The 22123-nt window shown below is 40.6% G+C and overlaps 1 protein-coding gene across 7 annotated transcripts in view; it reads left to right on the top strand.

The window, feature by feature from the left end:
- BCAS3 (BCAS3, microtubule associated cell migration factor) overlaps positions 1–22123 on the top strand; it is a 312898-nt gene that overhangs the window by 73615 nt on the left and 217160 nt on the right. For all 7 annotated transcript variants that reach the window (XM_021415884.1, XM_021415890.1, XM_021415885.1 and 4 more), the window contains exon 14: positions 14015–14148. In XM_021415884.1, the coding sequence (XP_021271559.1) occupies positions 14015–14148 (134 nt within the window). The remainder of the gene's footprint in view (positions 1–14014; positions 14149–22123) is intronic.

The raw sequence follows: 22123 nt of genomic DNA, 5'->3' as shown, positions 1-22123 counted from the left end.
AAATGAGAAGAGGGAAAGGAAAGGATTAAATGCTACCAATTAGAATCAGTTGCTCAATGATAAACTGGATTAAATCTAAAATAGAGAGCGTCTAGACTGGAGACTGAAAGAACTGTACAAACATCCTCATTTTTCATTATATTGTATTATTTGATGTTGTAACTTAGAGAGGAGGAAAAAACCTCACCAATTCTGATGTCAGCCATAGTCCATTAAAACTAATTCACTTTCTTCCATCGTAGACATTGAGATGGTTGTTAGTCACTGTTGTTAAAGTCAATAAATACACTAGTCTGCACAGACCTCTGGCATGAGCTGCTATGGAAATTTCTGTGTACTGCTTCATTTAAGCGTTTTGGGGTTTTTTGCTATTCCCTTTAATATTGGTCCAAAGCATTTGTTGTGTTACTTTCATGTAGGGTCTTGGGACTCAAGTGAAGTTGTGGGTGCAAGTATCCCAGATTGAGAATTAAGACGAAACGTGATCTGGGAGGCGTGAGGACTGCTGCCTCTCGTGTTTTGTAAGCCATCCCAAACACAAACTTCATAGGGTATATATTATTTGGATTTTGGATTTCCACGATTAAAAGAAATGGTTGTTACCGTTATTATTATTTTTCAATGCGCATTTGCTCCCCACCCCGAAAAGAAAGAAAGCGTTTAGTTTTGGAGGGCAATGAGATGTTATTTTTTTTATCTTTTCATGTAAGAAGCTGAAAACTGAGCAGGGGAGAATTGTTTCATGTTTGAAAAGCACATCAAAGTGTATACATTTTTTTTTTTTTCCAAATTATTGTTATGCTGTTCCTCTATACGTGGGGAATATATTCCAAACTGAATTGGAAACCGCAGTTTTCATACTATCCTAATTGTTATTCACCTGATTCTTCATTTTTATGTACGATTTTAAAAGAATGTGGCCTCCTTCTACCATTTCTGAACGGATTACTTTCAAGTATGTTCAGGTTCCTGATTCTCTACCTAGTACATATTTTTAATCCTAGGCATTTTGGCAAATTATTTGCGTGGATTTTTATAAAGGCGTAATGGAAAAAAAAGAAAGAAAAAACCAACCACCCATGCTTTTGTTTTTAAAGGTGCATGAGTGAGTTTGGGGAAGTCTGGAATAGCAGGAGCTCTGTGCTGCGCTCCCCTGTATCTCGTTCTTTTGTGGGGTTTCGTAATGCATCATTTGTGCAGCATTCATCATCCAGTCACTGGACACACTTCAATGGGCTCCGGGCTGACACACATGCAAGCACACATTGTACGTCCGCAAAAAAATTCTGTGCCCCTTGTGTGTGAGAAAGGTGATGGAAAAATGACACAAATGCCGTCCGTTGCTCGAATGTGTTCTAATGAGAAACCACCAGCAAACAGACATTGTTTACAGACCGCATCTCGAAGGAGAAGTTAAAAATACAGTGAAATTGACGTGACGGAATAACGCTGCAAAGTGAACTCAGAAGCAGACGCTGCTTGGTGGACTGGCTGCACGCAGGCTGTGGTGTATGGCTTCTATTCATAGACGTGAAATTAAAGGATGCAGTTATACGCCGTTGTGAAACGTCCAGTCCAACAGCTGCATTTAGTTTGTTTTTCAATTTCTCCTTGCCTTTCTTGTTTATTAGCTGTGACTCTGAGGTCAGAATTAAAACAAATATTTTAATGGCAGCATTTATGATGTTGGCAGGCAGCGCTGCGGCTCGGCGCTGTGATTCGGACGGGACGATCTGGGTGGTGTGAGGTAGTCCCCTCAGACTTGAAACGGAGTCGCCACTGGTGAGACTCCTCAGATGCATAATGTCTGTAAATCGCGCAGCCGATAAGCATCGTGCAATCCGGGATCTGCTTCAGAGCTCTTTCAGCAAACTGCACGTGCTTGAAGGATCTTAGCTGCAGGAGGCTGGAAGGGAGGATCTTTTTATAGATTCTTACCACGTTGAAAACTAACAAAATTCCTCCGTTCGTTTTGACAGATCTGAGGTATAAAGGCCTTTATGAACTGTGATAATTAAAACCAACTTGTGTGTAAATTATACACATCCATCCATCCTATCGAAATGGCTACACTTGCTTTTAAGAGTAATTTTAGAGACTACGGGGCTGCGGTTTTATTTTGGTAAATTGTCTTTACTTCGGCGCATTTAAAAGAAAATTACAGACATTTTATTTGTGCTCACGCTGAATATTAGTTACTAAATACATTGTTGTCCACACTTGTGCAAGTTCTGTAAAACCATAGATAATGCAATCAAAATAGAATCCATAAGGAAGGAAATAAGATCAGTGTTTCAGAAATCACTTCCATACAGATCGGGTTTTGCATTATATTACCATTTCTATTAGGCACATTTCAGGATAAACTGTAATACAGTTTCCCCTCCACCCTGTTGGAAAACAGAACGTTTTATAGACACGCCAGACTTTATAAAGTGTTATATACGGTGATGCTGAAAGCCTCCTTTTCTATTTTAACTTCTTATTTAAATGTGGAACGTTTTGGTGTTTAGTGTATAGTCTTACTAGTGTTTTGAAGATGATGAATAGTAAATTACTGGAACTCAGGAAGTTGCACAGATACAGGGTTTTAATACAAATCTTGCAGTGTTTGAAATTATAACAGTTCTTCTCACCTTCTTCCTAATGTGAAGACCTGAAATGATGCTGGGCTGTAAACGTGCTGGGAAGCAGCGGGCTCAGCCTTTGAGTCTAACCCAGCTGCTCCAAACCCTCTGGTTTTTAATTCTCTGTACCTTTTTTATTTATTTTCGCTTTTACTTTTTTTTTTTCCTTTAGACAAAATACATTTCCGGCTGTAGTATCTTCCATCTACAAGATATGGGACAGGGTTTTAAGGTTATTTGAAAAAGGAACTTCTCAATATTTACATTCAACATTAGAGCTAACAGGTAGATTCTGTCTGTTTGGTATGGTTTGGAGTCATATAATTAGGATTTTGTAGGATGTATAGAAATATCAAGCACAAAGGTGAATATTCTCGTTTTAGGTTAACTTGAGTTTTGATTCAACTAGATTTAACACAAGAGTGCATTTTACCCCCACATTGCCTTTTCATAGATACACCGAAACGAGAATAAGAATTTGGTAGTGTGTAATTAATAAATCAGCATTTTGACCCTCCATGTTTAACATTTTGTCTTTAATCAAATAGACATTGATAAAATCAAGTTTTTTTCAGTTGAAATGCAGTATGTCCTGCTGGTACAACTTCTGTCTGGATTTTGACTGCCCAAGAACGTGCTCTCCAGTTGCGGAGATTTTGTTGCTGATACCTGGATGCTGCACGTTCTCCAGCACTAAGGTTTTCAGCTAATGAACGTGTGGCCAGGCTCAGCTGCTTTCTTGTCATGTCTAGGAAAATATTTTATAATCAATTATAGGTATTTCGGTTTAAAACAAAATCTACTGTATGTCAAAATTATTGATCATTGTACAGGTTAATGATGGTTTTTGGCAAGCTTTTTGTATGTTATATGAATGATAGCTGTGGTTTATAGGTTAAATTTCAGATTGTTGGTGACAGTTTTAATGAACACTTTAAAATCATATTCATTTTATTGTCTCTAACATAATTTCATTCTCTGCAATTCACTGGTTAATGGATAGTCTGTTCATTTATCTAGTGCATGGGTCAATAAGTTTCGTTCTCTCCTCCCTGCAGAGGGGAGGAAGGGCCGGCTCCTCTCCTGCTTGCAGAGGAAGGTATGTTTTATATCATCTGCTCTCCCTGACGCGTACGCTGTGGGAGCACAGCACCAGCAGCAGCCCTGTGAGCGGAGGGTGCTGCAGGAGAGCGCAGGCAGTGCACGCTGTGCTGTCTCCTTCCCAGGCAGCGCTAGCGCTTTGCTGGTGTGCTTTTGTTTTTTCATTTTTATTTTTCACCACAGTGACTTTGTAAGACTGAGGGGAGATTGCAGCCCACGTGTACGTTACACCGTGGCGTGGGCTGCAGAAGGAGAGTTTCGTATGAAAATTAGGTAGAAATGTCATTTGTAGTCTGTTGCAGTTAATTTGTACGTTCTGGCGGTGTAAGTTCTCAGGCAGGATTGTGGTGGAGTCAGCGGCGGTAAGGCAAGAAGAGAATGTGCTTTACAAAGCTGAGAAATCTCCTCGCTTTCTGGCTGCTGGATTCGTGCTGTAAGTGGGTGTCGGGGTGAATAACCTCGATGTCTGAAGTAAAATCCCCCGCCTCCAGTTGAACTCTGGTAGCATTTTTCCAGGCAGTACGCTGTGTTTCTGCCAGGTTGCTCAGATACTTGCCTCTCAGCTCTTATAGAAATTTGAGACAGTTAATTTTTGTTCCTAAAGCTGGCACCATTCCTTACAAGCGTTAGAGCGATGCCAGCTATCCGCCGTGGCAACTAATCACGTGGCCGTATTGCCTTTGATTTTCTGTATTCTTCTGTGCCATTGAATTGGGATAGTCTTACATAAGTGGAGAACAATTTCTGGCTTATCCCAAGGAGCAGAACCAGGCTCTCCTTAGCTGAAGATAATGTGAATCAGACCTTTGCAGGACTACCATACTTATCAGTTGTTTTTAACCTCCACGCAGCAGAGCACTTTGCGAGCTCCGTGCTGATTGCTGTAATGCTCCTCAGTCATGAGGTCTTAACGATGCTTAAGTGTAAGTGAGGGGAATGTGAAAAAATCATTTTAGCAATTTATAGATAAAAGCATGGAGCAGTCAGCCCTACATTTTAAGTATGTTCCTTAAGTTGGAGCATATCGATGTGTCAAGTTTGATTCTGAGGAACATCGTCTGTCCATCTTCTTCCTCTGCACTTGCATTCTGTGGAAGCATGAGGTTAAGCACACCGATCTAGTGGATAATTTTGGAGGGTAGGCTGAGCTACTGGGAGAGACAAAATGGGGAATGGCACTTAGGCCTGAATTCCCTTTTCCACCCGTGCTCATCAGCAGTGCTGTGCTTGAGTGGAGGCAGCGGGCCCTGCTCCCACTGGCTGCCTGGCACCTGGGCCTCCCTTGGGTGGCAGGCACAGCCCTGGGCATGGATTCCTGCGGGAAATCATAGCTGCAGAGGAACTGTAATGGTACAAGCCGGTAACTGATGCAGGACTTCCAGATTTTGCCCCATTTCAAGTGTTTGCGTTTGCTGTCCCCCATCAGTCAGGCACCGTGAGGATTGGTTTGGGAGTCGAGTTAAGAGCAGAAGCTCGTGCACCTACTTGAAATGTAAATCATTTGTGTCTGTTACTGTAGGCATTGTCTCGTTTCTCAGTTATGCTGGGGAGGGAAGGCTTCACTGCCAAGAGCTGTATCTGCATGAAATCCAGTAGGTGGCTGTGGGTAGCCGGGAAAGATGAGAATTATCCGGTACTGGATTTTTTTATTTTCTTTTTTTGGGAGCTTGTGCTTCAATTTTGTTGAGGCAAGTAGCTAGACTTACAGCCCCTGGAAAGGACGTTTTGTTACAGAAGCGTAGTGGTGGTCTTCTCTTGGGATGGCCTGTTTGAGTACAAGCTTTTCTGTACGCACCTTACATGTGTCCACAGAAGTTTGTCAGCTGCAGGGTCCTGTCATGTTCTTCTTACCATCTGAGGAGGTGTAATTAAAAGCAACATTTTTCAGTGTAAGCTCTTAAAAAGAAGCTGGAGATACTATAAAACATTCCTGTAGCAATACCTAAATACACTTTCAGTTTGGTAGTAGCACAGCTTTTGAATTTATGGGATGAGGAAGGTACATTCTAATAATATATTAAGTAATATATATCAATACTATTACATACAGTAAATACATATTATGTACAGAAGTGTAAATTCATACAGCTACCTTGCAAGTTCAGAACAGGATGAATGTTTGGACCAAGAAAGTTTGTATGTGCAGCAGGAAAGGTATTGGAAGTAAGACTTGATTCCTGTCGAGTTAAGGGCAAGATTATTAATGTTAACAAAGATTTCAAAGAAACAGGTTAAGAGAGGAAGAAAGGAGTTCTCGGTGAAAAAGAAGTGGGAGACTATTCAAGTTGTGGGTAATTAATTGAATGAATAGTGGCGTAATTCCAGCAATGCAAGGAGAAGGGGCTAGAAAAAAAGTTTGCAAACAGTATAGGAAACAAAGAGCAGAAATCAAAGCTATTGCTGTGATTGCAATCCGGTTTATTACAGTAGGGGTGGTTAAAAAGAAAGGTACATTGAAAAGGAATTGTAAGAAATCCAGGCTTGTAATGTTAGGGATTGAAAGCTAATTTTAGGTAAGCTGAAAGATTGAGAAGCTGTCATCCACTGAAGGTCACGCAGCAACTCCGTGTCAGCGAGGGATGTTACATAGGATCCCTGGTTCTGACTCCGTTGCTGGAACCAGGAAATGAAATGTCAGACCCAGCTCCTTTCTGTACTTAGATTTTGTCGTTGTTCTTTAGTTATGGCCATTTAAATGTCAGAGAGAAAGTTTACAAATAAGGTAATGAAAGGCTGAAAGTGCTATTCTTCATAAATATGTTTTTCTTTAAAATGTGAGGAATAAATTATCTGCTTTCCAAAAGTGTTACTCCTACCAGTTTAGTGACTGAGAGCTGTGAAGTGCAACGCATCTGAATTTTAAATAATTATGTTTCCTTGGCTACAAAAGAGTTCTTCCGTCCATTAATAATGAGAAAATTAATGTTGGACCAGCAGTAAAACAGATGAAGCTGTATACCCCTTTGGATGCCTGACTGCACCTTTAACGGACCTGAAATTCCTCTGATTATTTAAATGTTCTATATTGAAATGTGATGGTGGCCTTGAGTTAATAGTTAAAGAGGTTTAAATTGAAATGTCCCTGCAGAAGTCTTTCCCATTGATCGGAGCAAGTGGGCAGAAAAATACCTGATTTGATTGTTGGAAAGCATTGATAGTGCCATACAGTTTAACTTTTTTTTTTTTTTTTTTTTTTTTTTTACTTCCTAAACTGTGGAATCAGACTTTTATTAAGCATGTAGATTACTTAAGGATTGGAGGTGCCTGTTATCATAGCAAACTGATGTACTAAACACTGATTTGCCTGCAGCCAGCACCTCATCTGTGCTTGGACTCCTGTAATGACTGCAGCTTTCTTAACAAATTGGTAAGATGAATCTTACTTTGGAACATCACCCTCCTGGATGTGTCATCTGGAGTAAAAAAAGGGGTAGCTCTTCAGTGACAGAATGATTCCTTGCTTTTTCTCTATTTTTTCTCTATTTTGCCTTTTATTTTTTGACTCAAACTGTTGAAATTTACCCCCAAGCCAGAAATCAGTAAATGTAGCAGTAGGATTTCCTAGAAAGTTTGAATAGAGCCCATTTCCTCTTTCAGAGTTCTGATATTTGAGAGGGGGAAGAACACAGGAAATGTTTCTCAGTTTGATATCTTCATGCAAATATTTTACTGCTGGAATGGAGTGCTTGAATCTATTCTTTACTGCAGGTAGAACTTTTATAAAAATAATCGATATCCACCATGTGTAAGCTTTTTCCCTTGCTGCCAGCAATTCTCCCTTTGATATGAAGCCTTGAAGAGGAGAATCTTGGTGTCCCATCTTTCACTATATGCTGTTTCTGTCCTTTTTTCTAAGTTTCAGTGCTTTTTGTAGTCTCAGATTCCCAACCTTCAGGATCAAAGGAGTTTTTAGGTCTTTGTTTCTTTAAGCTTAAAAATATGCAATTGTCCTAACCTAGCATTGTTTATAATCTATTTAATTTTTCCATAGCTACTTTCATGCGAGCGCATAAAATCTCATGATTTCTTGGAGGTTGCTTCTCAGTCACCTTTACATGGTCAACTAACTTTGTATAGATTTTTTTCCCCGCCTTTTTATAGAAATCTTGCGTTTTATTAAAATTTGTCAAAGTCACAGGTAAAAAAGGTGAATTTCAATATAATGCTGAGTATATTGAAGAGACGTGTGGACACTGGTAGAGGTTGATCTGCTCACTGGTATCACTGGTGGTGAATATACTCTGTTTTGATACTTCATAGGTTTGTAATTAATTCTAAAATACGTTAAAGTTATTATCGGAACAGTCATTTAGCACAGCAGGCATTGTTAATGAGTTGTTAATGTCATTTAGGATTAAAGACGCACAAATATATAAAAAGGGTCAATTTTTTTCCCACCTTGAATGTGGTGGCAAAAGCTCTGCAGCCTTCAAGGAGGTCAGGATTTTATCCTCCCTCTGTAACGTTCATTTCATTGTAATTCCAATTAAAAGAGAAAAACACAATAATATATTGCAGCAGTAACAATGTTTACTGCAGTCTGTGCGACTGGAGCAAAGCCCCAAACACCAACGTAACAGTGGTGGCTGTGGATTTGTGTCCCTTGTGGAGGAGTTACAAGCAGGGCTGCAAGAAAAGGAGTCTGCTCCCTTTGATCTTTCTCCCTCATTTACTCTGCTGCCCTCGGTGTGCGTTCCTCAGCTTGGGGAGGGAGAAACCCATCCTGATCGAGGTTTAGTATTTATTGGGCCATCAGCTGTAGTGTTTGAAACTGCTGACTAGCCCATAAAGCGTACTGCTGAGCTGCCTGGGAGACATAGCAAAGGGCTGGCGGATTCCATACATCCACCTCAAACTCCAAATATTTGGATTAAATATATAACTGTCCCGAGAGTGTGAGAGTGTATAGCAATCGCCAGATTGCTCACTAACTCACTCAGTTACAAGATCACTTTTTTTTTCTGTTTCTCTGACTCACTGATTGTTTCTTAATATATACTGTCAATTAATTTGGGTATCTTTATGCACTCAATTTTTCTTAGTGAATTTTGATGTTAAAGTCAGGTTTTCCGTATTTAATTCAGTTTTCAGAGACCAAATGTTGTAGAGATGGCATTTGTGTTACACTCAGAAGCATGCACAGGCTCAGAAGCACTAATATTTGGATATATTTTGATTAGTATCAGCCTCAGAGAAGAATTAAGTGAGCAGAAATAAAGCTACTGTTCATGGGTAGGTTACACGTTTCATAGAAACAGACCATGTAAGCTTGGTATGTATGGCTGCTTTCCTAAAATCTGCTCTTAGTGTTTTTAGGACAAATCCAGTGCAACTCCAATCTGTTGAGCTCTTCAGCGTGCAATTACAAAATGACATTGTTTTGGAAGGAGGAAAAAAAAAAAAACTGCTGTTCTGAAAGATGACATTACTTAAAGTGAATTTACTCATGAAACCTAAACCCAAGGTGAAATTGTACACATCTCATTTGTATGCATATAATAAACAACAATGCAGTTCGATAGGTGTTATAAATAGGATGTGGTGGAGATGCTCAGGCTGCTAAGGTTTCCCAGATTTTATAGCAAGTACCCAACTGAGATTTGCTGCTCTCTAATTTTGCCTTTTGGGCTAACCAGCTGACGCCTAGCTGAAAAGAGTTATGTTCCTACAAGGCCACAGAAGCCTTAGTATTCTGTCTCCGTCTCCTTCGGATTGTGGAGAACTCTGTGTACCATCAGCAGCTCCAATCCCACCCTTTAGGCCAACCCTCATCTATCAAACCCGGGCTGAGAGCTAGCGAGAGGAAGCTCCCAGATAAACATACAGCAGCGCCTCAACTCCTAATCACTCTGGGCTTCCGCTTCCAGGCCCTATAATTAGAAGTCCTTCTTTTCCTTGTATTCCCAGTTGACGCAAATGCTTTTTGTGGCTTGGCACCTCATTTAGGGCGTGGGCTTAGTTTATGGCCAGGCCAGAGTCTGGTTTAGTCTTCTGATACTGCATAAATAGCTCTTAACCCACAGTCTACATCTGTACTGGTTTTTCCTTTTATGCATGTATTCGCTGTATTTTTTAACGTTTCTGTCCTGAAAGAAGCGTATCGTTTCCCAAACAGAATGCAGGAAAAGCAGGAAGCTCTACGCTAAGGCAGATGTGTCTGTCAGGTAAAACGAAGCTGCAGGAATTCTATTATTCTTTTTGCATCTAGGACATCAGGTCCCTTTAAACTGGATTTTAATCATCTCTGTGGATTTGAAAAAACCACACAGTAAAGCAGTCGTTAACTTAAACTAACTGTACACCTCACATTATGGATTACAAAAAATCAGCTTTGCCGGGAGATGCATACTAATTACTGTCTGCTTGGTGCATAGACTTCTGTGGGTTCGGTACATGCAAGATGTTCCATTGATTTCAGATGTTATCTGTTAACCAGGGATTAATGCCAGTTTGAAAAATAAGCAGGAAATCCTCGAGAATTACTCACTTCTCATCTATGGTTATTCATACATAAAGCACATCGTACGAGAAAACATTTTGGAATGAGCTTATGACAACTTTAACCCCTATTTCCGTCTAAACAGCTTCTTGAGAAAACTGTCACAAGGTCTTTGAGAAAGTGGAGCTGAAGCTTCCTGCACATGAAAGAGAAAGTGAGGTCGGTGCTGTGTCCGGAGGTCAGGTGTCAGCCAGTGCTGCAGCACGGGGTGGGCAGAGGAACACCATCGCCGTGCAGTAGGAATCAAAAGCTGTGGTTCTCTGTGTGAAGCAATGAGAGGTGGAGAACACCACGCCAAAACCCACCTCCCATCTTCTAAAACATCAGGGATTCAGTGTTTGAGTAACAGTAGTGAGGTGTTTGAAAATACTGTTTTATAAATGGATATTCTTTTGCACCTGTGCTATTGTGCTTGGGATCTCAGTGTTGACACAGCTCTGCAAGTATATATTTGTCTTCCAAATGCAAATGTTTGTAGGAAATCTTCTCCATTAGCTTTCTGAAGAAATAATTGCTAATAGAAGTGAAGGGCCTGTTTTCTTTTGGCTTTCATCTAATACAATGCATTTATTCCCAACAGTGACAGAAGGATTTTAGATTAGACATGCAAAATTGCCAAATCAGATACCACCCATCTTTTATTTTTAAGCCAGTTCTTTTCCACCCACAAATACATTCTCTTTCACCTCTGTACTCCTTCAAGCTAGCAAAAATAAAAAAATGCCCCAAAAGACAAAACCAAAAAACCCCAAGGCAAGGACAACACATTAATATGGAATCAAGCAGTATTCACATCGTAGGGCAGTGATCAGAACTGCAGATAGGCAGGGGCTTTTTGCTGCTTAATTTGTTCATGTGTCATCGAAGGATGGACAGGTGCTCTACTTGTTAGCGTATGCTCCCGAACAGCACCCTAGCACTATGTGGATAGAAATTAGAGATTTGGAAAAATACCTTTGTAAGGAGCAAGGCGAGATTGTATCGGCCTGTGGGCTGTAGGGTTTATCACTCCATCTGCAGACACCTGCATCTCCAGCCAGGATTGGAAACAATAACTAAATAGCAGGGAGGTGTGACGGACAATGCGGCGTGGTGATTCCTGCGTTCTCCCTGGCTCCTAATTATTACGCAGCTTTCTGTCTCCAGCTCCCAGGCAGATTGTTGGCTCATTCCACCATTTTTTTTTATGATCGCACTGTGCCGTGTGATGGGATACACATGAAGAATGCTGTGCTCCAATCTCTGGGTGCTTTCTGCTTGTGCCTTTTATAAAAGACTTCTGGGGAAATAAACCTCCAGGTTTGCTGAGGCCGTCTGCTGGCTGCCGAGAGAAGCCTGGCAGGCGCATCTCCTTCAGCTTCTCTTTCTCCAGGGCTCCTTTCCCTCTGGAATAAGGCAGAGGTCAAGAGGACGGAAAGCACACAGCCTCGCTGAAAAATCATCTAATGTGTGAGGAGAGGCAGGCGTGGGGATGCAGAAAATAAATACTTTGAATTAGGTCTTTTGGAATATCCTCGCTCCAGTAACAGTGTCAGCCTAACTCTAGTACACAAACCCCTCTATTTGCTTCCAATTTTCTCCACTGGAAATGCTATATATTATCGAGGACCGCACACTTCACTAGGAGGGAAGTGTATCTTGTGATGTTTCAGAACAGAATTAATGCAAATTGTGTGCATAATCCCACACTAAAGTCTTGGCTCACTTGCACTTAAGCAACTTTAGCTGTATTTCCTATCAACAGTCACTACAAATCAAGGAAATTGCCAGTTAAGCCAACATTAACATCCCGACCAACCTCGACTCACATGCCTTACCGCCCAAACACAATACCCAAATGCACTCATGGATTTCTTAGCTCCGTAACAAACTCTCTTTCATTTCTAACACTCGGCACCGGGGCAGCAGCCTGTAGTAGTAAAAGTATGTCTCCTGGAGAGAATCTTGCTGAGGTCGGGTTTAAGATATTTAAGATTCTGCGTATGTGTGTTTTGAGGAAATAAATGGCTGTGAGCGAGGTGGGTGGCCTCATGCTCTGCCCGAGCCCCACCAGCACAGTGGTCAAGCTAAAAGGAGCTTCGTAGGCAAATTTGTCTCAAATGCAATTTAGATTTCTCTGCAATTCTGTGCCTTTCTGTTGGCACGACTCATTCTCAAAAGTATTGATCTTCACAAGTTCTTTCTATCGTAAGAGCTGTGGTTGAGAGAAATGGAGGCACTGGGGTCACCCATAGGGTCCATGCTGGTGCTGTGTTAGTGTCCATGTACCTGGAGGATGCTGGTGGGTCCAGAACATCAATGTTTTGGCTGATATCTTCCAATCTGAGCTTAAAGGCAGAGAGATTTCAGGGCTATCAAGGAGGGAAAACACTCAGGGTAGTGCCCTAGGTGTAAGGTACCAGCGGTTCCGCTGAAAGGTTAATTAAACTTCATGTTAACTGAGGATGTGAGTTTGCTTTTTTTCCCAGTCTAATTCTAAAATGTTAAAAGTGGCGTATACCAGGCTTCAGTGATAACGTGTGGGGGTTTTGGAATTTGTACTGAATACATTTGTTTGGCAGCAGTGAGTAGAAGAGGGGGAAAAAAAAATATGAACCACGGAGTCATGGGTAAACAAATTGAGAATGTGAACACTCCTTTATGATAGAAATAAGACAACTGTTTGTCCATTGACCAGGAGTCAGGTAAAACATGGAGATCTAAATTCTCTTGCTATACAATAAAAGGTTTTGGTCATGTTTTCACTGGAGAATCAATGCAACTTGAACTGTGCAGAAAAATCTTGGTTTTCTTTAGTAGATATGATACTTTGAAAAATATTTAGAAGGCGCTTTAATGTAGCTATTAACATGCTTAAATTGCTTTGCACATGAAGTTGATAAAATTAGAGGTTTATTTGGGGTGATAACTGACTTAATTTCATTAATAAGCAAGTTAATAAGGACATTTTTATGCAGAAAAATAAATATGAAGTTTGTTTACTGTAGTCTTAAATTATGCTATAGTGCCATACTGCTGTGGGCAAAAATATTTCTTTGTTTGGTATAAGGACATAATGGCATGCTGGCTTTAAATATGTGTTTGAAAATTATAAAATGAGTTATGGACTGACATATAAAGAAGAAAAAGTAAACAGCACATATAAGTTACTGTGATTCTACTGGTCTTCTAATTTAATCATTTCAGTACATCCATCAGTGACCTGTTTTCAATGAAGTTAGTACCTAATTTAATATTTCACTTGAAAGCTCTCAACTCTGATTTGCTGCCTTTCCAGCCATAAATCAGACAGTTTCTATCACGTGCATTTGTAAAAAGATGCTCCTTCAGGATTGTTTTGGTATAGGTTGTTTTAGCTGTGTTTTCGTAGCATTTCTATGTGCAAAATTAATGACTGTGGAAACACCAGTCTTTTGTCCATGGGCTCTTTCACTGTGAAGAGCACTTCTGGTGATTCCCTGCAGTGCTCATTGCTTCAGTACTGCATATTGGTGTAACTAACAGTGTTACTTGAAATGCTCACAGGTTTCTCAGTTGCCTTTTGTAGCTTTGCACTGTACTTCCTCAGCAGTGATGGTGTTGTATGGTGTAGGCCGAAGTTCTGTTTCGTTTTTATGAAATGAATCCCTTTGAATTCAGTAATTTTTCTGCAACTGTTTTGTTTCCAGAAAGCACAATGTAAAACACTTCAGCTTTTTAGATAGACGTTCTTAAGCCTCTTTTGAAGTAATTAATCTCTTGTGCTTTTCTTTTTTCTTTTTCTTTTGTTTTGTTTTGTTTTACCCAGGGATGTTGCTGGTCACTACTGACACGTTAGGCCATGATTTCCATGTTTTTCAAATACTGACACATCCTTGGTCATCATCACAAAGTGCCGTCCATCATTTGTATACACTTCACAGGGGAGAGACTGAAGCCAAAGTAAGTTGAACTATTTGCTGAAGAATAATCCCCAGACACCTTATACATTTTGTGTATGTTGGCACTTTAATGTTTGTTTCAGCACAGAAAGAGCCTTTCTTATGTTAGAGCCGCAAAAAGGATAAGAGCATAGCGTTTAACCTGGACAATAATAAATTCTTGCCCTTTACAATGAGGTGCTGTCAGATTTATTCAGATATGACTCTACATCCAAAGAGCCCAGATTATTAGCTGTGTTTGTACTTAACCTTTTCTCATGTAACATTTGTCTAGTGCCTGTGAAGCAACTGTCAGGGTTTGCTTCGCTTTGGTGGTAAAAGCCAAAGAAAGGCGACTGGAGAGTTGAAAGCAAAAGTTAATCCAAAGACTGCAATTAACTTTTATCTGCACTTCAGCAAAATGGGGGAACTTGCTGGAGACTGGAGGGATACAATTTTAACTTGCCAATTTGAATCCCATTCCTAAAGATGGAAGATTAAACTGGGCTAGCTTAGAATAAGGTGAAAAGGCCTGAATGTACGTTTTAAAAACGTTCAGTAAATTGTCTTACTAAAGTTAGATTTGCCACTCAGTCCCCATTTGCTAGCATTGCTGTGATAGCAGCAGAGCAGTGTATTATGCCTGGATCCTTCACTGCACTGCTTTTAGGCATCAGGAGAGCTTCACCTTTGTAGCACTGAGTAACTGTTGAAGAACCTGTTTTAAATACATAAATAAAAATGTCACCAGAGGGTAAGAAATGAGTATTGCACTTGCTGATGCAATTACACACTGAAAGCACAGACTTGTGACAGTCTGGCAGATGTAAACTAGTGTGACAGGGAGAAGCCTCGGGCTCTGTGATTATGACCCTGACGCTGGAAGCCTGGGTGGCTGTGGTACCCTGATTGCAGTTGCTTCAAACCTTCATTTTTTCTATGTGTTGCTCAGTTGCCCTTAAGTTTTTTTCTGCCTTACCTGTAGCAAACAAAGGTGACAGCTTTATTTAATGCAGTAAAGGTTGCTAATATTTCAATATCTGTGTGAATTTAATCTCCTGGTTGTTTAAAAGGGCTTCTGCAACCGTGCTGGCAAAATGTAAGTACTATTACAGGCAATGGTTTCCTTCCCATATAGGAAGGAATAGCCAACCTGAAAAGTGAGATGAAGTTAGGGAAACAAAATGGTTCTTTATGTGGGATAATACAGATAGTAATTATCTCGTAAATGGTTTTTATAAATAAAAAGGGGCAAATATTGCAGATCTGTGTGTATACATATACTTTGTTATCTATTAGATTATGTGATATAATGTCTTCAGTGTGTTGTTCTTGTGCTTTCTTATAAAAAAAATGGGAATATCCTATAATGAGTATTCAAAGGCAAAGCGTATCACTCCAGTCAGTAGGAACAAAGACGTTCTTCTGTATTTTATAGCTGATAAATTTATTTTTAAAGGCATGCACTGGAAAGCAAACATTACGTGTTTTGAGTCTAAACCTTTATGGATACAGGTCTTTGGGATACAGCCTTAGTGTCTGTGTGAAGGTATTGTGGTAACATTCTCAGGGTCAACATAGTAAATCTTTTTCCACATTTGCCACATAGTTTTCATTTGGGACATGAACAGTATCGCTTTTGGAATGGTATAAAACAGAGAAAATTCTAGCCAGTCCCATGCATATTGATGGATTTTACAAATCCCCTGATAACTGAACTATCCAGCAACAATATCACATTGGTATACAGGGTTCTCAATATACATATTTAAAACATTTACATAACACGATGCGTATTTCTGCTTTTGGAATAGCACTGCTTTCAGTTTTGTAGTAAGAAGGGCAGTGTGTGGTGCTGTTCTTTTGTTCATAAATTTCATGTATGAGTAGCATTAGACAAGAATTTTGGAGGCTGCTCAGTTTAAAATTCTCACTGCAGATATTCCGAGAGACACATGGAAGCCTCTGTACCTCTTTTCTTGTTTAGAACAGCATTTATACATTTGCAACCAGACTTTTTCCCCCCTGGTTTGAAGCTAATTGTGAATCAAGGCCAATGCTCTTAAAGGTCACCTTCTGTACTGGAGCTATAAAAAGTTCTAATTTTTGTTGATGGACATGAGTGATTATCAGTGTCAGAATTTGTTTAGTTAGTTCCCGTTATAAATTGCTTAAACGTCATCATATGTCCTTGTTATATGTGGTGTTTGAATATCCATACTGAAATAATCTGCTTTCATGATGTGAGATTCTGGCCAATAGCGCTTCACCGTGTATTTCCCCACACACCCCTCTTTCTGATGCATGACTTTTTTTCTTGCTTTTTGATTCGTTAGCGTGTTTTTAGCAAACGCTTGCCACCAATACTACAAAACTACTTAGCTGATGGACAAAGCACTGGCTCAGCGGTGATGGTTCTAGCAGCTTTGCATCGCTGAGACCAAAAGTTTGGGAACAGTATGCACCGACGTTCCAAATGCTGAGGGGTGCATCTGGAGTTACAGCAGCGCTCGAATCCGCGCATCAGCCCCAGAGCGTCCCCCCCTGCAGGGCCGCCCCTTTCGCCTCCACCCGGGGGAAGCCCACCATGTCACTCGTACACAGAAGCACCTCAAGTGGTGCAGCACCAAGCCTTGCCTGCTCGATGTTTATTAAAGAAAAAGAAGCAAGCGTTGTGATTTAATGATGGTGTTTTCTGATGGATTTGCAGCACTCGAGCAGTGTCTCTAAGTCACCAACGTGTCTTTCTGCTGAGTTAGATATATTAGTTGTACTCAGTTCCTGGCTAAGCCCCTGGCTTCTTTGTGTGACCGAGATCAAGATGGGTTAAGATGGAAAATAGACCTCTGTCTCCTGAGGGAATTGTGAGGACAACAGCCTGGAAAGAATGTGAAGTGCTCAGATACTTTGTTGGTTCGAGTGATGGGAGTCCTAAGGTCACAACTTTCCAAGTTACTTTTCTGCAAACACAGTCAGAAGCCACTCTGTCACTTACGTTGGATTAAGATCTTTTAGTCTTTAAGACCTACTTATGCTTTAGATTTTTTTTTTTCTGAGGAGAACAAAACCCAGCGTGTTTGATGCACTGTGTCACATCATGAAGGCCCATTCCAAGTGCTGGTTGTATTTAGCCAGACCAGAGGGAGAAGCCTTTATGGAATCCACACCACGCAGTTCAGCTGCAAAGGGAAGAATGCGTGTGCAGCACACCTCTTGGTTGAGGACACATTGCCTTGCCTTGCAGTTCTTGCATTGTGAGCCAACACTTACTGCACTCATATTTTTATCCAAGAGCACGTTAGAAAGCTTTTAATGAAGGTATAGCGTGCTCTGAGGCGAGGAAGTTCATTTACTTGCAGATGAAAGTTAGACTGTCACCTGATGATCCTTTCCTTTTGATCTGAAATTGTAAACAGAAAAAAAAATCCCTGACAACAGTATTATCTCCACCTAGAACAAATAAACGTACCGATAGCATCAGTGGGCCGCTGGCCAGGGCCCTCTGTAATCTTTTACGCTGTCAGACTTTTGTTATTCTGACTCTCCAACTGCTGCTAGAACTGACTGCAGTCAGCAGAGGTAAACAGAGGGAATGATAAAAACATTCCAGCATGGGCTGCCCCAGAACACGGGCTGCTTTGCACTTCTCTGCAGAATGCAGCGTGTGTTCCTGGTGTGATTTCATGGGGATTCGTCAAACCTGTTCCGCGCACCGTGCCCAGGTAGTGAAGCATTGTTAGTTAACAAACACTGGATATCAACCTTCATGGTTAATAGAAACCTCTTCCTGTCTTGTGACATGGTTATGTATTTGCAGTTATTGAAATAGTCTCTGGAAGAGAGATTTTCAAATTATTAGAAAAGCTGAGAGAGTCACGAAATGATAAAGATTGATTTAGAGAAGGTGATCAGTCTTTGATGGAAGCAGAGAAAAAACCACTGCTCAGCTGTCTGAGGACACAGAGCCAAGCTCCATGTCACTGCTTAATGCAGAGCAGCTCCTGTGCCTGGGGGACCTGGTGTGAGTGGCTCAGCGTGCCCAGGTTCTGTGGGGCTTTGTAGGGTCGAAATCAGTTCTGAGCACTGAGGGAGGCAGGGATGTGTCCGTGTGGGTCTGATAAACCAGATTCTGTAGACTGTGATTGTATTATTTTTTTGTTTGTGTTTGTTGTCTTGTCATTCCCGTGATTTTCTTGACCAAAAAAAGTCAAATGCAGAACAATTCTCTAATTTAATTTGACTCTTCCCCCCTCAATCCCTCAGTGCTGCTGCTTTCTTGTTGCATAGCACTGTTGGTTTTTTAATTTCTGCTATCTCCCTGCTCAGTGTAGTTCAATACTTAAGTCATGTCCTTCAAATAATGGTATGCTTTCTCTGTGATATTGCACGGTGTGCATGCAGTAATGCTACTCATGCATTATTGCCATTTCACTTCAATGCTGAGATACAAATTAATGCAGTGAAATGCACAGGAATATACATACTGTTATTGGGGTAATTTGCCGTGCCTGAAAAGGAGACACTAGGGAAGGAAGAGCACCAGGAAGATTGAAATGATTTTCAGTTGTTGTTTCTTGTAATTACTATGAAAATACGTGGTACAGAGCTGTGAGCTTTGTTTTCTAACTCTTGCCTCGTGGACACATCAGTGGATGTGCACAGGGAGGACATGAGCCCCGCGCTGGCAGCTCCATGTCACAGCTGGGGGCTGCAGACTGCATTCAGCTCGCTTGCCCCTGCCCCACAGCAGCTGTGACAGCCCCTATAGCTCCTTCTCCTTCAGAAGAAAGCAGGGGATGTTATAAACATAAGTGTAGTGCAGCAAGTTAGTACAATATTAACTTTGAGAAGACATGAAATCCGGAGGCTGGGTTTGGGCTGTCAGTCATTCCCAGGGGTAGTGCTAAACAAGGTCACTGCTGTCCCATGCGCTTCCGTGTGTAATCAGCCATACCTCTGGCTATCCCACTTTAATCAACTGCTTTTAAAATAAGATTTCTGTGGGCTGCCCTTGCTTCCGTTTTGTTTTCTTCCAGTTATGGCTTAAACTTTAAGAAAAAAAAATGAATTTACTCCAATTAACATTGTATTTATATTTGGACAAGCTGTGGGAATAAAGAAGGAAGGAAAGCAAAAACTTCTGTAGGTTTCCATTATATAAAAAAGTAAATGTATCTCATCTTTGAAGCCTTGGGTTCAGATAATTCCCTCCAGGTTTTTGTCTTATCAGAAATAGCTGTTAGTCTTGGAAGCAGATCTTCCGTGGAGCTGTCGGTAAATGACCTGTCCTTGCAGGACTCCGTATATTGCATTGCCCTACTGCCTCACGCAGTTCAGACTCTGAAGAAATTGTCATAAAGACAGGAGGAAGCACTGGTATGCTCTCAGAACTACTTGGTATTGCAATTTAAAGTATCTTAAATATTCCTGAGATAAATAGAATCACGGGTCTGTGTTGCCTTTTACTGGCGTGGACAGAAGAGGATAGATTAAATTCTGAAATAAAGACACGAGTATTAAATCTGAGGTTGACCTTGAGCTAAAGAGTAAACTTCGCATCATGAGAGATCTAGCGTACTTTGTAGTTTATTAACATATATCTGTAAACACTATGGGGTCTTGATTGATCTTTAGTATCTAAACATTACATCATAATTAACAACAAATCCAGAAATATATTATAAATACATGAAATAATAGTCCATTAACCTAAAGGACAGCAATAAATTGCAACGCTTAGCATAAACTTGAAAACCACTAATGGGCCACTGTGCAGCTTGTTTATACAAGAAGCAGTCAAGAACTCTGCGCAGTGTACAGTAACAGTGTGGTGGATAACAGCAAGTCTGATATGGTAATTTATATTTTCTTTTCATGGACACACACAGCTGATTTTTGAAGAGATTTCTGAGCATGCCGCAGCGCGCGTTCTCGTGCTGGCTTGGACCACTGCTGTCATCCAGGTCTGCTGAAAAGGAGCTGTGGGCTCCTTCCCATCACTGAAGGGTTTGTGCTCTTCTGATGTGAACGCATGTTAAGCAGGGCCTCATGAAATTGGAAGTATTTTCTGAATGAACTCCTTGAACTGTCTGTGGCACTGCTGCTCAGCAAGTACCTGAGGAAGTCAAACTAGGCTGGTTTTGAGACTGGTAGGAGATGCTTGGATCTAAAGGCAGCTTCCAACGCACAGCTTGTTACTGCGGAGTAGACTTCGTAGGTGTGTTCCTAGAGATCTTAATTCATTTCACACCCATCTGTCAACACTTCTTTTCCCCCAGTGTGTCTTAGAAACCCGTTCTTAGCCTCAGTGCTTTCGGTTTATTGTGAGTTGACCATGGAAGCCCATGTCCGATGGTGGAGTTCATGGCCGTTATTTTAAGAGGACCTTTTGGATGACAGTGTTCCAGACACCTTCTTCCTGAAGATCAGGAATACTTTTCTAAGTAATGTTTACACTGAGGAAAAACATCCTGCTACGATTGTTTCCCAATTTCTTGGCTGGAGTTGTCATATGCCAGGGCCTTTGTGTTTACGAGTATTTATTTTTTTAAACAACGTAATCCTAAGGATGCGTGCTGAAAACGGAGTATTAATATGGAAACATACATTTCTGGTACGCAGTGCAGTGAGATACATTTTTTTTTTCCTTTATCGTCTCTTAATTTAAAGCTGGATCTAAAATGAATACCAAATATTTGGCGAACAGTTGTGTGTTCAGGAGGTCAGCATCTGAAGGCAGATGTGGCTGTTCTTCATGCTGTTAGAAATTAAAGATAGGGCCTTCGAGAGGACTGGAGATAGACACATTCCAGCAGACTTAATGATTTGATTGTGTCGAGGATCTTTCTGTTATAGTTGAGGGTGGCAATTTGTATACAGTTCTTACATTTGACTTGGACCAGCAGACGTTGCCTCTTCAAACTGCCAGTGTTTAAGTAGTCCTGCTGCCATAGCTTTGCTCAGACCCCACAGCGTTGGGGTTTCTTTTTTTGGCTCTCGTTAATCCCCGTGGGGTCTCTAATCCTTTCGGAGCAATCCATGAAGGTGAAGCACTTTGTAGGCAAGCCAGGCGCTCTGCGCGCGGTGACATTACGTCCGCAATACCCGCGTCACCCAAAGTGCTAAAGCTGTCAGATTTCGGCTGACTGTGGAGCTGTATCATTAGCAGATCGTTTGGGTATGTCACCGTAATTGAAAAGAGCAGGTGTGTAGCTCTGTTTTTCAGTTTATCTATTAATGTCGATGAAGCATTTTGTGTAGTGACAGTCTGTCAGCCAAATATCTTGTCACGAGTCACAGGACTGAAATCCTTTTTTTATCTCAAAGGCTTCGGGGCTCAGATGGAAACTTGCACTTTGATGAATACTTGCTGCTTTTGTCTGGAATAGCTGGAGTGCATTTCTGGAATATTTGTCAAGATTTTATCAGTGTTTACTCCAATTTGAGTACCTAGTGTATTGTAAAACTGGCTTCAGTGAAATCTTAAAGAATTTTATTTAGTTTATGCTATATAATAATATAAAGAAAACTAATCCTTCATCTATATGTTTGTTTGCTGTGTTAAATCCCACTTGTGTGTGTGGATCTTTTTAGCCAGCTTTTACCTTTAAAAACATTGTTGGAAGAGTTGGTTTAGGGCTTCTTTTCTATGATAAATCATTTTAGCCTAGACTACTTGTTTTCTTGAGTTGTCTGCCAGCATGGGGCTGGAAACAAAGTTTAATCTCTCTTTTAAAGCATTCCTTCAGCAACAAGAATTTGCTTTCCATCAAAGTGTTATGTAAAGCACACTTAAAAGGGAATTATATCCTTCTGGACTTCATATCTGAGATCTGTGCAAGCAGTAACTATGAGAGAAAATATTTAACTGTATTGCTATTTTTGCTTCCACACTGTCCATTTTAAGCTAAAATTAAGGGTTGCATTTATCAAGTGGTGGATAAGAACTAGTACGTATAAGAAGAAATCTAACTGGGGTCTTTCCTGGGACTTTAATA

Source organism: Numida meleagris, chromosome 18 (assembly GCF_002078875.1).
Source record: "Numida meleagris isolate 19003 breed g44 Domestic line chromosome 18, NumMel1.0, whole genome shotgun sequence".
Lineage (NCBI taxonomy): Eukaryota > Metazoa > Chordata > Aves > Galliformes > Numididae > Numida > Numida meleagris.
This window is presented reverse-complemented; position numbering and strand designations above follow the sequence as displayed.